Source organism: Sinocyclocheilus rhinocerous, unplaced genomic scaffold (assembly GCF_001515625.1).
Source record: "Sinocyclocheilus rhinocerous isolate Xijiao unplaced genomic scaffold, SAMN03320098_v1.1 scaffold1735, whole genome shotgun sequence".
In the NCBI taxonomy this organism is placed as follows: Eukaryota; Metazoa; Chordata; class Actinopteri; order Cypriniformes; family Cyprinidae; genus Sinocyclocheilus; species Sinocyclocheilus rhinocerous.
Window position 1 is genome coordinate 527,315 of NW_015642868.1, and position 13,411 is coordinate 540,725.

At 33.8% G+C, this 13,411-nt stretch overlaps 2 protein-coding genes across 2 annotated transcripts in view; one reads left to right on the forward strand and one right to left on the reverse strand.

The window, feature by feature from the left end:
- Positions 1-7,384, forward strand: part of LOC107756883 (glucocorticoid-induced transcript 1 protein-like) — a 9,558-nt gene extending 2,174 nt beyond the window's left edge. The window contains exons 4-9 of the mRNA XM_016574203.1: positions 3,218-3,304; positions 3,692-3,784; positions 4,977-5,117; positions 5,202-5,313; positions 5,438-5,558; positions 6,653-7,384. Of these exons, the coding sequence (XP_016429689.1) occupies positions 3,218-3,304; positions 3,692-3,784; positions 4,977-5,117; positions 5,202-5,313; positions 5,438-5,558; positions 6,653-6,881 (783 nt within the window). The 3' untranslated portion in view covers positions 6,882-7,384. The remainder of the gene's footprint in view (positions 1-3,217; positions 3,305-3,691; positions 3,785-4,976; positions 5,118-5,201; positions 5,314-5,437; positions 5,559-6,652) is intronic.
- A 791-nt stretch (positions 7,385-8,175) lies between these two features.
- Positions 8,176-13,411, reverse strand: part of LOC107756897 (islet cell autoantigen 1-like) — a 12,031-nt gene continuing 6,795 nt past the window's right edge. The window contains exons 7-13 of the mRNA XM_016574220.1: positions 12,259-12,384; positions 11,844-11,942; positions 10,777-10,865; positions 10,647-10,696; positions 10,336-10,578; positions 9,494-9,574; positions 8,176-9,109 (exon numbers count right to left, since the gene is read on the reverse strand). Of these exons, the coding sequence (XP_016429706.1) occupies positions 8,997-9,109; positions 9,494-9,574; positions 10,336-10,578; positions 10,647-10,696; positions 10,777-10,865; positions 11,844-11,942; positions 12,259-12,384 (801 nt within the window). The 3' untranslated portion in view covers positions 8,176-8,996. The remainder of the gene's footprint in view (positions 9,110-9,493; positions 9,575-10,335; positions 10,579-10,646; positions 10,697-10,776; positions 10,866-11,843; positions 11,943-12,258; positions 12,385-13,411) is intronic.

Below are 13,411 nucleotides of genomic sequence, written 5' to 3' on the forward strand. Positions count from 1 at the left end.
TTGAAAAAAAAAAAAAAAAATCGGCATGAAATGTTGTTTGCAACCAATTTCCTTTCCATAATCAGAAATTAAATTAAACAGGATATTAAACAAGACAATATGTTGATTGTATCCATCAGGAATTGATTTATTTGAAAATTGGAATATTGGAAAAGGAAAGTTGTTGCAGAGATGGTGCAAATGATTCAATTTTTGATGAAAGGTTACAAAGACTGGTGTATTATTTGGAATTTTGTGCACTGATGAATCAACCAGAAACATCACACTTAATGTCTGAATGCCACTGATAACAAAACATTATTAAAATATAATTGATACATTGATAACTTTCTCAGAACTACTTTACTTTTTTCATAATTTTTGCTGAGTGACTTACTAATACTAATGTAATGCTAGTATTTCACAAACACAAAATGACCAAAGTGACCAATTTTGAGTTTCATTTCTGTTGTTTTATCACTTAAAACATAGTTTGTTTTTTAATCATCCAGATTGAAAAGTTTGCTTATTTGCTTCTTTCTTTAAAATAAATGACACTTAGTTTGCCATTTCATTTTGTATTGTAATGACATTGTTATTTAGGTAATTCACACACATTGAATCAGCATGAAATGGCGTTCACAACAAATTTCACTTCCATAATCTGATGTTTTTCCAAGTTAAATAGGGTATTAAATAAGACATGTCAGTTTTATCAATCAGGGATTGATTTATTGATTTATAATGGAGAGTGGAAAAGGATTTATGTGTGTATATACATATTATACATTTTTTAAACATTTTTTAAAGATATTTGCATTTTAGAATTTTAAATATTAATTGTGAAAAATGAAATATTGTGGAAAATATATTTAAAATATATTGATTTATAGAGGCATTTAATATTTGATGGTACACAGAAAGGAAAAGGAAAAAAAAAGTTTGAAAAAAGTAATGTTATTCGCTGCAGAGGTGATGCAAATTATTACATTTTTGATTAAAGACTTTTTCTTAATATCTAAAATAATGTGCACCAATGAATAAATGTCTTTTTTTAATATCTAAAATAACGTGCAGCAATAAATAAATGCCTTTTTTTAGTATCTAAAATAACATGCACTAATAAATAAACGTCTTTTTGTAATATCTAAAATAATGTGCACCAGTAAATAATTCACAATAAGACCAGAAATGTCTATTAAGTAAGTAAGTACATTTGATTTGGAGCCAGACAGTGTATGCTGAAGGCCAGTTTTGCTCGTTAGCTGAGCTGTTTCTGACTGGTTGAAATGGTCATCTGTGTGTATTGAGGTTTATTCTTACTGGGTTTTGTTTCCTTTATTCATTAGTATCATGAAGTCTTTGAGCGCTCGGTGGTTTAGCTCTGCTGAGACCACTCGCCTCCCCTGAAACAAAGCCGTCACAAAGGCCCGATGTTTGGTGGCAGTCTGCCGTTATAGAAGGTTCTCTCTGGTGTTGTGTGGAGTGAATTCTTTCTGGAGGTGCAGCAGTTTGCACCTGTCGCTCTGTGTGTGTTTGTGTGTAGGTGTGTGCACACGCTACCTAAGGCTCAAGAGCACATGGCTGTGTGTCTCTGCACCACCTGGCTCTCTCCGACAGCTCTTTGTGTGCCGGCGCTGAGCTGCCTGCAGTGAGATCCATACATATGCTAATGTCTGATCTGGCTCGCGGAGGCCTCGCGCTCCCAGAGCGGCCCAGAATGTCAAAATCAGCCCGTTTCTCTCAACATCTCTCTTCACGCTGCAGAAGCACGCCGAGGCTCTTTGTTGACAGTAGCAGCTTTTGCCATTGTTTAAAGCGTTTGGCGAATTAATGATTGGTGTTTAAAAACTTGTGTTGTATTGTTTTCTTTAGTCAACATCAAATCAGAATTGACCCTATTTACTTCCTTAAAGGGATAGTTCACCCAAAATGTACATTTGTGAAAAAGAATTGCGTCTGATTGAATGTGCACTTGTAGTGTACTTAAAAGTATATTTTCAAAAACTACTTTCAGGTAATATTATGAACAGGGCTTCAATTCACCCTTCTACAAATTAAGGCCTTAAAAGGTTCTAAAGTTGGGGCAAAAAGTCTTAAATTCATAAAGACATGGCATTAAATGTTGCATACACTGCAAAATATGAATATCTTCCTCAGTATTTTTGCTTGGTTTTCTAATACAAATATCTAAACATTCCTAAAACAAGATACATTTACATGCAAATTGAATATATATCGTATTAATTTTTTATTTTAGTTTGTTTTTTGATCAACTGAACAACATTAGGTGAGTTTATGCTTAAAATAATCAAATATCTGTCAATGGGATAAGTTTAACTTTAAATTAAGTTGATTTTTCTGAGCCCATTGGCAGATATTTGTTCATGTTTTAATCAAACTTAATTTTGATCATTTTCTCATAAAACAAGACTTATGTCATTTTGCTTCTTAAGTAAATGTATGCATATTTATTTATATTTTTAAGTGTAATCATAAGGTACAGTAAAAGTTATTTGCACTGGGAATATATACAGTGGGTACGGAAAGTATTCAGACCCCCTTAAATTTTTCACTCTTTGTTTGTATATATATATATATATATATATACACATATTAAATACATGACATTGCAATAGAAATTACATTGAAGTATATTTTAGTTTATTCTTTTTAAAAGTATACAAAGGTGTACTGTACTTCTTTTTCCAGAAGGTTCATATCGTTACAAACCAGTATGACTTGCTTTCTTCTATTTTTTTTTAATCCATAAAGTGAAAGCTTTTTATTATTGTCTCTTATTACATGTACTAAAACAGTTGAAACATTTCTAAATATTCCTCCACCCTTCACCTTAGCTTTCTCAGAAGTTTATCAGCTGGCATACCACAAAACAAGACATTCAAGACAGCCTGGAAGTTCAAGTTGCAACATGACACGTGCAGGTTCAACCGAAAACCAGTATCTGGAAAAAGATGCACTTATTTGCGGTGCATATTGTCCATCTTCTGTGGCTGTCTGTAGCTCTGGGTGTTTGTTCATCGTTGTGTTGTGGTTTCGGTCAAAGCGACACACATGCTGTTTGCCAACCACAAATATCCTGTTGTTGTTTTACGAAAAATTCACATATGTAGGTCACATGACTTCAAGAATATATTCTGTATAAGCCATAACAAGCTATAGTCAGCATTTGCATGGTGAATGTGTTTTAACCATGTTTTTACCATGTTTATTGCAGACTCCTGGATTTTGGACTGAGGATGAAGGAGAGGTTAACGTGCACAAACGCTCGGCATCATGGGGCAGCGCTGACCATCTCATAGAGGTGCGACCGTTTTTACACATGAAAAGTATTTAAAGTGATAGGTGGTAATGTGTTTATAGACATACTCTGGGCGTATAATTGGCCTCTTTTCCCATAATGATCCTCAAACATACCCACACATTATGTCTTGACTTGCCATTATTGGCTCTTGTGCACTTGCAAAGTCAGTTTGGGAATCCCAAGCTGTGGCAATATAAACATCTATTGAGCATTGTTTGGTGAAACCTGTGAGGTTAGACACAGCTGTTATATTTGGTTAATTGTAGGTCATGTCATCTAGTATACAGCAGTCATCTGGTGTAGGGCTGTAGGGCTTGAGCTTAGATTTTGTGTCACTGTTTGTTTCTTCCATCCATCTTTTGCTGATGGTAAAAATGTGATTTCCAGATTGCAAAACTCCGTCAGCAGCTCCAGCGCAGTTTGCAGGGCAGCCGCAGTATCAAGGAGAAAGAAGAAGTGATGCATCTGAATCCGGCCCAGGTACTGTACATCGACTTGCTAGGGTTATACTGTATGCAGTCATCTTCAGAATTTTAGGGTTTTGCAATCAGAAACATTCATTTTCAAACATTCACTCATTCATAATCATTTTTAAAATGATTTTGAAAGAAGTCTTATATGCTCACCATATTTAAATATATACACGCACACATATGTATGTATGTATGTATATATATATATATGTATACATACACATATATATATATATATATATATGTGTGTGTGTGTGTGTGTGTGTGTATATATATATATATATGATATTTTTTTATTTATATTATATATGTATATATAAATCAATCACATAACTATTTATAAAATGGCATATACTATTAGTAGCATTTTTGTTTACTTTTTAGCAGTGATATAATAATAGTTGTATTAATAGTGACATATATAATAGCATATACTATTATATTTAAAATAATTAAAATATATATTTTATTTATATTTATTTAAACATTTAAATATATTATAATATATAATATAATATAATATATAGGTAGATATAATGCAACATTTTTGGCTTATGGCCCTTTGATCAGTTTACATTTTTGGTCCTTCGTATTAGTAGCTTTGGGCACCTCTGATGTATATACTGTATATGTATTGTGTTTTTTAATATAATGCAGAAAATTATAATGTACGCAAAACATCCAATATGAAAAACCATAATGATCCTAAAAACAAGCTTCACATTTTGCAAAATGTGATTTCATATTTTAATCTTTTTATCTTTTGGGGTAAAATTTGTGTGAGATTAACCTATACATATAGATTTGATAAATTCAGACTTTGACATTAAATATTATAATATATAATATAATATAATATAATATATAGGTAGATATAATGCAACATTTTTGGCTTATGGCCCTTTGATCAGTTTACATTTTTGGTCCTTCGTATTAGTAGCTTGGGCACCTCTGATGTATATACTGTATATGTATTGTGTTTTTTAATATAATGCAGAAAATTATAATGTACGCAAAACATCCAATATGAAAAACCATAATGATCCTAAAAACAAGCTTCACATTTTGCAAAATGTGATTTCATATTTTAATCTTTTTATCTTTTGGGGTAAAATTTGTGTGAGATTAACCTATACATATAGATTTGATAAATTCAGACTTTGACATTAATCAGGTTACTGCTGCTTTTTGTTTTCCAGCCAAAGCGGCTCTCTGCTTCTTCATTTGATATGGTCCGTTCCAGACCCGTCATTTGTCGAATGCCCAGCTATAGTGACTGTGTTAACCAGGAGCTGGAGAACGTCTTCATCTGTGAAGACTGGGGGAGAGAGGAGGAGAAGGTACAAACACACACAGGTTTCAGTGAATCATTTCAACTTCGTAACACTTTTGTAATTATTTTTGTGTTTGTCCTCCTGGTTCAGGCCTTGGAGGTGCGGGACGGCGGCCGCGCTCCTGTTCCTCCTCTTCATGATCACACACACATCTCCTGCAGTCCCTGTTACTGCTGCTCTCCTGCCGCCCACGCTGAGAAAGGTAGCGCTCGTTCAGTACCAGTCCCACGGTGCTGCCCTCTGACACCATCACTGTGCTGTGCTGTCTTCACAGTATGTTTATAAGGGAAGATTTGCTTAAACTAACGCTCGATTCGTTCTCTCAGATTACAGGTGTGGTTCACCTCTGCCTCAGTTTTCCAGCTCTCCCAAACCCAACAACAGTTACACGTTTAAACGTGAGCCTCCTGAGGGCTGCGAGAAAGTCAAAGTGTTTGAAGATCTCATGTAAGTACCATTGACTGCGTTCTCGGTTCTCATAAAATGCCTTGCTTTCTGCTTTTGCTGTGCACATCCAGAGAGCATGCTTTGGTTTTTGTGTTTGCTGGTACAAGGTTTTGCTTGACGTTTGCAGGTAAAACAGCTCGAGCTCAGTTTTGATAGCAGTTTAGCACTCAATTTAAAGCATCATGCTTAGACATGTTTTTTGTGGACAATATCATGACTTTTCCAGTCATTTGTTATTTTTAAAAAGGTGTGTATATTTACAGTAATATTACATGTACTTTCATTTGATTAGGTATTTGCTAAAAAATAACTGTAATTGTATATTTATTTGATTTATATACATTATGCATATATAAATATCACAATATAAAGTTACTAATTAATAACAAATTATATATTTAAATATATACACACATATGTATGTATGTGTGTATATATATATATATATATATATGTATATTATACTATATAGGCATACTATTAATAGCATTTTTGTTTACTTTTTAGTAGTGATATAATAATAGTTGTTTTAATAGTGACATATATAATAGCATATACTATTAATATCATTTTTGTTTACTATTTTAATAGTTATAATAGTACTAATAACAGTTATATTAATAGTTGTATCACAAAGAACAATTTTTAGCCAAAATACTAATATGCAATATTTGCAAATGTGTTTATATTTACAGTATTGCATATACTTTAATTTTATTAATATTTGCTGTTATTAAAAGAATTGTATATTTTTTACAAATTTAATATTTTGTATATTGTAAAAATTGTATATATACATATATAAATATCACAAATATATCAATATCACAAACGTGTGTGTGTATATACATACATACATATTTGTATGATATTTTAGTTTTTTTATATATATATATATATATATATATATGTGTACTGTAAATAAAGGCATATAATATTAATTGTATTTTTGTTAACTTTTTTAATAGGGATAATAGCATTAATAATAGTTGCATTAATAGTGACATATATGTAATAGCGTATACTATTTTATGTATGCATAAATATTATTGCTTTTATATATTACTCATATTATTGCTTTTATTTCCTTGTAGCACTTGTAGGACACCAGGCTTTCCCATCTTCTCCTGCCCAGACAGAAACAAGGTGAACTTCACTCCGAGCGGCTCGGCCTTCTGTCCGGTGAAGCTGCTGTGCTCCTCTCTTTTCCCGTCAGATGATGCTGCTCGCCCCAGCTCAGGACAGACGTCTGGTTCATTTGCAGAACTGCGGCCCGTGTCGTCTGAACGCTGCAGTATTAGGAAGTGCCTGCTGCTCAGTTAGCCAATCACAGCTCAGATCTCAAACAGCTGACTTTTCTAGGAAATTTCGTACTTGCTAATGGTTGTACAAAAGGACCATTATGTTGAACTTTGTCTTGGGGTTTCATGTCATTCTGCTGGAATACACAAATCTTTACTTAACCTTGCAGCACATCCTACTAACCAGGTAAAACGCATTAGATATGACCAATAATCAACGGCCAAAAATGTGCTTCATGCCTTAACACATAACTCAGGTTAAACTTCCATTAGGGCTGGACGATATAGCGAATTATATTTCAATATTTTGAGTCGTTTGATGATATATATTTTTTTCCTGTAGAAGAAACATCATTTCACCCCAACAGTCATTGTATTGCCGGCAAAATGATTGCGAATATATTGTGCATATTCAATATGCTGCCCAGCCCTAACGTTCATACGTTTACAAACAGAACAGTAAAAATGGCTTTGTGTTTTTAGCCTTTTATTCATGTGACACTGTTATTGTGTATAAATATGACTGCTGGATGCTCACATTAAAGTGAAATTTTTCAAAGTATAATATTTGCATTAATTTCTGTTTTACTCCAACTACGTGTTTCCTATTTTTGAAACTGCATTTATTTGGTTGGGGGATTTTTAATGTTTACATTAAACAGCAATGTACATTCTAAATAAAAAATAAAGGAAAATGTACCAGTAATATAGTATGTGCACATATTAGTTTTAATACTTATTAGTCATGAAAATGTTTAATCTGCATATAGATCCAGAAACAGAATTTTCTTTCTTCTGAGAACAATTGAAATAATTTTCTTTCTAAATATTTTTAAAGGAACATTTCAAGTGGCAGCATGCAATTTGTGTATGTACATTATAAAAGGTATAGTCACACTATTGGGTAAAATGAAGCTGCTTTTATTCATTTCATGTCATTCAGGGTTACAGTCGTATTAGAAATGGAAGAAACACACGAGTACAACACAAAATACAGAAAATGATATGCCATTATTTAGTGTAGTAGGATATGATTTATGGTGATGCATATTTTACTTTGTCTAGTAAAGCACTGATATGAACTGACTTCAGTAAGGCCTTTTGGTCCCACTGTGTATTGTGTTATGTGGAATCACATTTACAAAGTTTTATTACATTTTATTGCACTTGCATGTTTGTAGTTTAATATGTATGGTGAAAGGTAATTTGTAGTACATGGGAATCCGTTTTCAGGCACACAAACACATAATTAGCACTGAGAAATAGCCTAGTTAACCAACATATACATAAACGCTTACTTCATACGACCTGGTTTAACCAAGTTGTTTACCAATGTTTTATTGGTATTCATGACAAAAATAAAGAGTACAATAGTCAGGTTCTGGAAGTAAAAATCCACCATCATAAATACATAAAATAAATGAATTAAAAATAAAACACTTCCAGAAACAAGCCTGTAAAAAGTGAGCACAGTTGCTTTTTATAACATAACCATACAGTACATCTTAAATAACGTGTTACATTTATGTACACCTTGACCTATTAATAGCTGCTTTCACATCAGGTGAAGTTTCCATAAGCACTCCACAATATAATATATAATGTTCATTCAAATAAATGAATTGAAGGACTGTGATATCCTCTCATATTTAAGGCTTCTGAAATGCAGCATTAGTTTTAGTTGACGGCACTAAAGTAAGACAAAATGCATACTTTACTTAAATAACACTTGCAAAAATACCTTCCATTTCTTTCATAACTGATCAAGGCAACATCTAAAATAAATAACGATAAAAAATCTGAAATCATGCAATATCACAACATACAAACCCAAACTACTTACTGTTGCTGATAATGCTGTGTAAGGATATATATATATTTATGTAATACAAGATCAAAACTGCCAATGGCAAATCAAACTGCCTTGACAATACTAGCAAATGGAAAAGGAATCAAGGCCAGAGTGATTAGTATTAGTTTCCTTTGGCAGCAAATATTTCTTCATGAAATAATTAAGGTTAACTACTATGGCATAAAGAAATCAGTGCTGATATCTGTCCAGGACAGGCGTCTGTAGGCCTCTCATGAACTGTCGATTGTGCGTCAAGAGCGTAAAGTGCATCTGTAGCAGGGCAGATTAAGCGTTCAGGAGCTCCTGTTCTTCATCGGTTCGGCCGATCGCGTCCGGGTTTGACAGCGGATCCAGGTCGGCAAACAGATTGAACCAAGCAGAGAGATCTTTTGAGGTATCTGTAATGAAAAAAAAAAAAAGGAGTATTAGAATTGTATTACAATATATACAAAAATACAACCTAAAGTTAGGGGTATAAATATTTGCTCTGAAATTTGGTCTCTCAATTTTATTTATTATTTAATTATATGTATTTATTTATTTTATTTTTTTGGGGGGAGGGGTGGTGGGGTTATGATTCATACATTTACAACTGAAAATAGATTCTTTTTGGATAAGAAAATCAACACAAAATGCATTATTATTATAATCAAGTTTTAAGTATTCAATTCTATAATACTGTAAATGCATCTTTTTTTCACATCGATGCATCACAACGGATCAATGCATGTTTACACTCTCAATACTGGTTATGACTGACATATGACTCTGATCATATTTACCTTTCACTGCAGGTTTGGAAGAGATTTGACTCGCTACAGATGAGTTTTCAGGAATATTCTGCGGAATGGCTGTTGTCCAACCTGGAATACAGACAATATTTAAGAGCATTTACAATGGATGTACACTACAAGTTTGGGGTCAAATAAAAAAAAAAAAAGTATTTACTTTTAATTTATTCATTCAGCAAGGACACATTAAATGATGGAATCCCATTTTCACCACAGAATAAAAAAGGTTAATTGCAAATTGTTCATCACACAATTCAGGCTTTTTTTTTTTCCAATTTAAAGTCAGAATTGCAAGAGGTAAACTCTGTTGAAATTCTGTGATGGAAATGGGCTTCCATATTAAATTGACTGAAAGTGACAGTATTGAAATTTAGAATGCTACAAAAGATTTCAAATAAACGCGGTTCTTTTGAACATTCTATTCATAAAAGAATCCTGAAAAAAACGTACCAAGTTTCCAAATATATATGAAGCAGCACAATTGTTTTCAACATTAATAAAGCGAAATGTTTCTTGAGCAACAAATCGGCATATCAGAATGATTTCTGAAGGATCATGTGACACTGAAGACTGGAGGAATGATGCTGAAAATTCAGCTTTGCATCACAGGAATAAATTACTTTTTAAAATATATTTAAATATAAAACAGTTATTTTAAATTGCAATTATATTTCAAAATTTTTCTGTTTGACTATTTTTGATCAAGTAAATGCAGTCTTTCAAATTTTGAAGTCTTTCTACTTTTAAGAATATTTTCAAAAACGTTCAAAAAAATCTTACCAACCCAACTTTTGAACACTAGTGTATAGTTTGTTCCATAATGATCTGCTGACCTGAGACTGTGGACTGCAGGCCGTTCATGTTCCGGTCGAGTAGTTTGGAAGGCAGAAAGAAAGCGGGCTCCTCCTCGGACAGCTGCGTCTCTGCTCTGCTACCGCCGGCCGGATCTTCATCCCCAAACACCTCGCGCCATTCCTGTGAGAAACCCCCGTCCTCCAGAGAACTGCTGCCCAGAATCTCATTCAACAAACTCAAGCCATCCTTCTCCTGACCGCCGGAGAAAGCGTCATCATTTCCTGTAAATACAGGATGAACTTCTCTTCATCTGTGGATAAAATTCATTCAGCTTTCATGAAAGCTTTACCTGTTCGCATGAGGTTACTGCTCAGAGTTTCTTCTTCAATTGAAATAAGCCTGAAACAGAAGATATGATATGAGCGATTAGAGGTATATACACGTCAGACTACAATAAATGAGGACAGAACAGCTCCTACGTTTCATCTGTATTCTGACTCGTCTCCTCATCTTCTGCTTTTGCCTTCGTTTTCTTCTTTACTTTTTTCTTTGCAGCTTGATCTGAACCCTGGAGTATCAGACACGACAGATTTGTTGGACGTGCATCATAATATCACTGCTTGTGTGTCTAAATGATCAAAGATGGGTGAGTGTTTAATAAATGTAAGAGTTATTATTTTATCACAGGTCTGAAACAAAAGCCTATTTTGGGATGATTAATCAATAAGCAGCAGGTTCCTGTTGTGACAACTTGCCCCATGTCATGTGAAGACATTTCTCTACTATTGACAATATCAAGAGGATATTCTACTTGAGAACTGAGACATCCAAACCTCGCTCTGTAGCACACACTACTATTCAAAAGTGTGGGGTTGCGGAGTCTCTTATTCTGACCAAGCATACGTTTATTTGATCGAAAATATGGTAAAAACTGTGAAATATTATTACGATTTAAAATAACTGTTTACTAGTTTTATATGTTTTAAAATATAATTTATTTCTGTGACGTAAAGTTGAATTTTCAGCATCATTACTCCAGTCTTCAGTGTCACATGATTTTTCAGAAATCATTCTAATATGCAGAATTGATGCTCAAGAAACAATTATTCTTATCAATGATGAAAACATTTGCGCTGCTTTATGTTTTTGTTGAAAACTATGATAGTTCAAAAGAACATTTATTTAAAAGAAAAATCTTTTGTAACATAATAAATGTCATTTTTGATGTAATGTACCCTTACTGAATAATAGTGATAAAAATAATTTAAAAAAAACTTACTGACCCCGAACATTTGAAGTGTATTTTTTTTCCCAAAATATGCTATGCTAAATAAATAATTAAGTAAACGTAAATACAAAATGTAACAATCATCTTTCTTTTAAACTAAAAACATCAGAAACAAATCCAAATCTCACTGAAAAATGAAACTTATTTTATCGTTTTAACACAAAATGAGATTTAAGTACGTACACATATTCATATGAATAAATATGAATATCACCAAAGATCTATATACTGAGATTCATTTCTTCTGAAAGCTCTCACCCCCAGCGCTGAAGCCTCATGAGTCTGGCAGCCTTTGAAGCTCTCATGAATAGCAGCCATAGTGTGAGAGGTTTTCTCCCAGAAATGTAGCAATGTGGTCTGAAATAGAAGAAAAGACAGATATTTATCCTCATGACATGTCGTTCTGGAAGGCTTTATTCTGCTAAATTGTGAGATATAACCGCCTTTAACAATTCATTTAGATAATAATAATAAATAATAATAATAAAATTATAATAAATAATAAAAAAGTAATAATAAACAGAATAATTTATAAAAAATAAAATGAATTTAATTTAATCTAATTAAATAATAAATGCATCACATTTACAACGCTCACTAATCAGGTAAATAAATAAATGAATAAATAAACAAACAAATAAATAAGCTACACGATGCAATTAAAATGCAGCACCTGATAGGTTGTCAGAACGTGTGAGAGCAGATTACAGCGACTGGCTCCGAGCAGATCAACCTTCTGACACACATCATTCTTCAGTTTGTCAAAACTTGTCTTGGTATGACGCACCTGAGTTTGAACCTGAGGGATGAAAAACGATGAAACTGCTGCCCATCAAAAACAACCAGCAGAAGAAAGAAGAGGTTAAGATAAACACGGACATTTCAGACCTTCTAGAAGACATTCTCATCCCACGCTACAGTAGATGATAGAAGACACGTTACTCCTTCTGCTGGAGAAACGGTTTCACTGCGTGAGACTGACCTTACGGAACTTCTCCATCTGCTTGTGTGTGTCGGGATCCAGCTCCTGAGAAACGTCCTTCATCCAGAGCAGAGCTCCTCCGTACTCGGTCCGTGACTGCTCCATCCTGTTCACCGTCAGCCACGTGTCAGAAATGGCTCTGTAACGAAACGTCTCCACCTCCTGGTACAGACGGCCCAGCGGACCTCGCAGCGCCAGCCTGCAGGGAGAAACGAATGAACCAAACGAAGAAGAAGAATTCCCAAACCAATCGCATTTGATTAGAAGCTTGAAGACACCTCTGCTGTGAAGAGAAGCAGAGAGCTTTCCCAGTAGCTTGCATGATCTTTCCAGCACGACTTTTGTCCTGAGAGCCCTGTGAACGCAGGAACCGACCCAGTTCATTCTCCTCCTGGGACAAAACTGAAAAAAAGCATCAGAATTTCGCCACATACATACAGTATGTTTTCTTTGAATAATAAATCATTACTGAAATCTAGCTTTAAGTGTTAAACATTTGAACGGCACATTATTAAAAATAAAGGTTCCGAATGGGTGTTTTGTAGTGGAGAAGAACCATTTGGGATTTAATGGTTTAAAGGGGTCATATGATGCTGCTAAAAAGAACATTATTTTGTGTATTTGGTGTAATGAAATGTGTTTATGCGGTTTAAGGTTTAAAAAACACATTATTTTCCACATACTGTACATTATTGTTTCTCCTCTATGCCCCGCCTTTCTGAAACGCGTCGATTTTTACAAAGCTCATCGGTCTGAAAAAGCAAGGTGTGCTGTGATTGGCCAGCAACGGTCCTCCATAAAATGTGCTGCACACATCTGAATATTTGGGTTGAAGTGTTCTGGT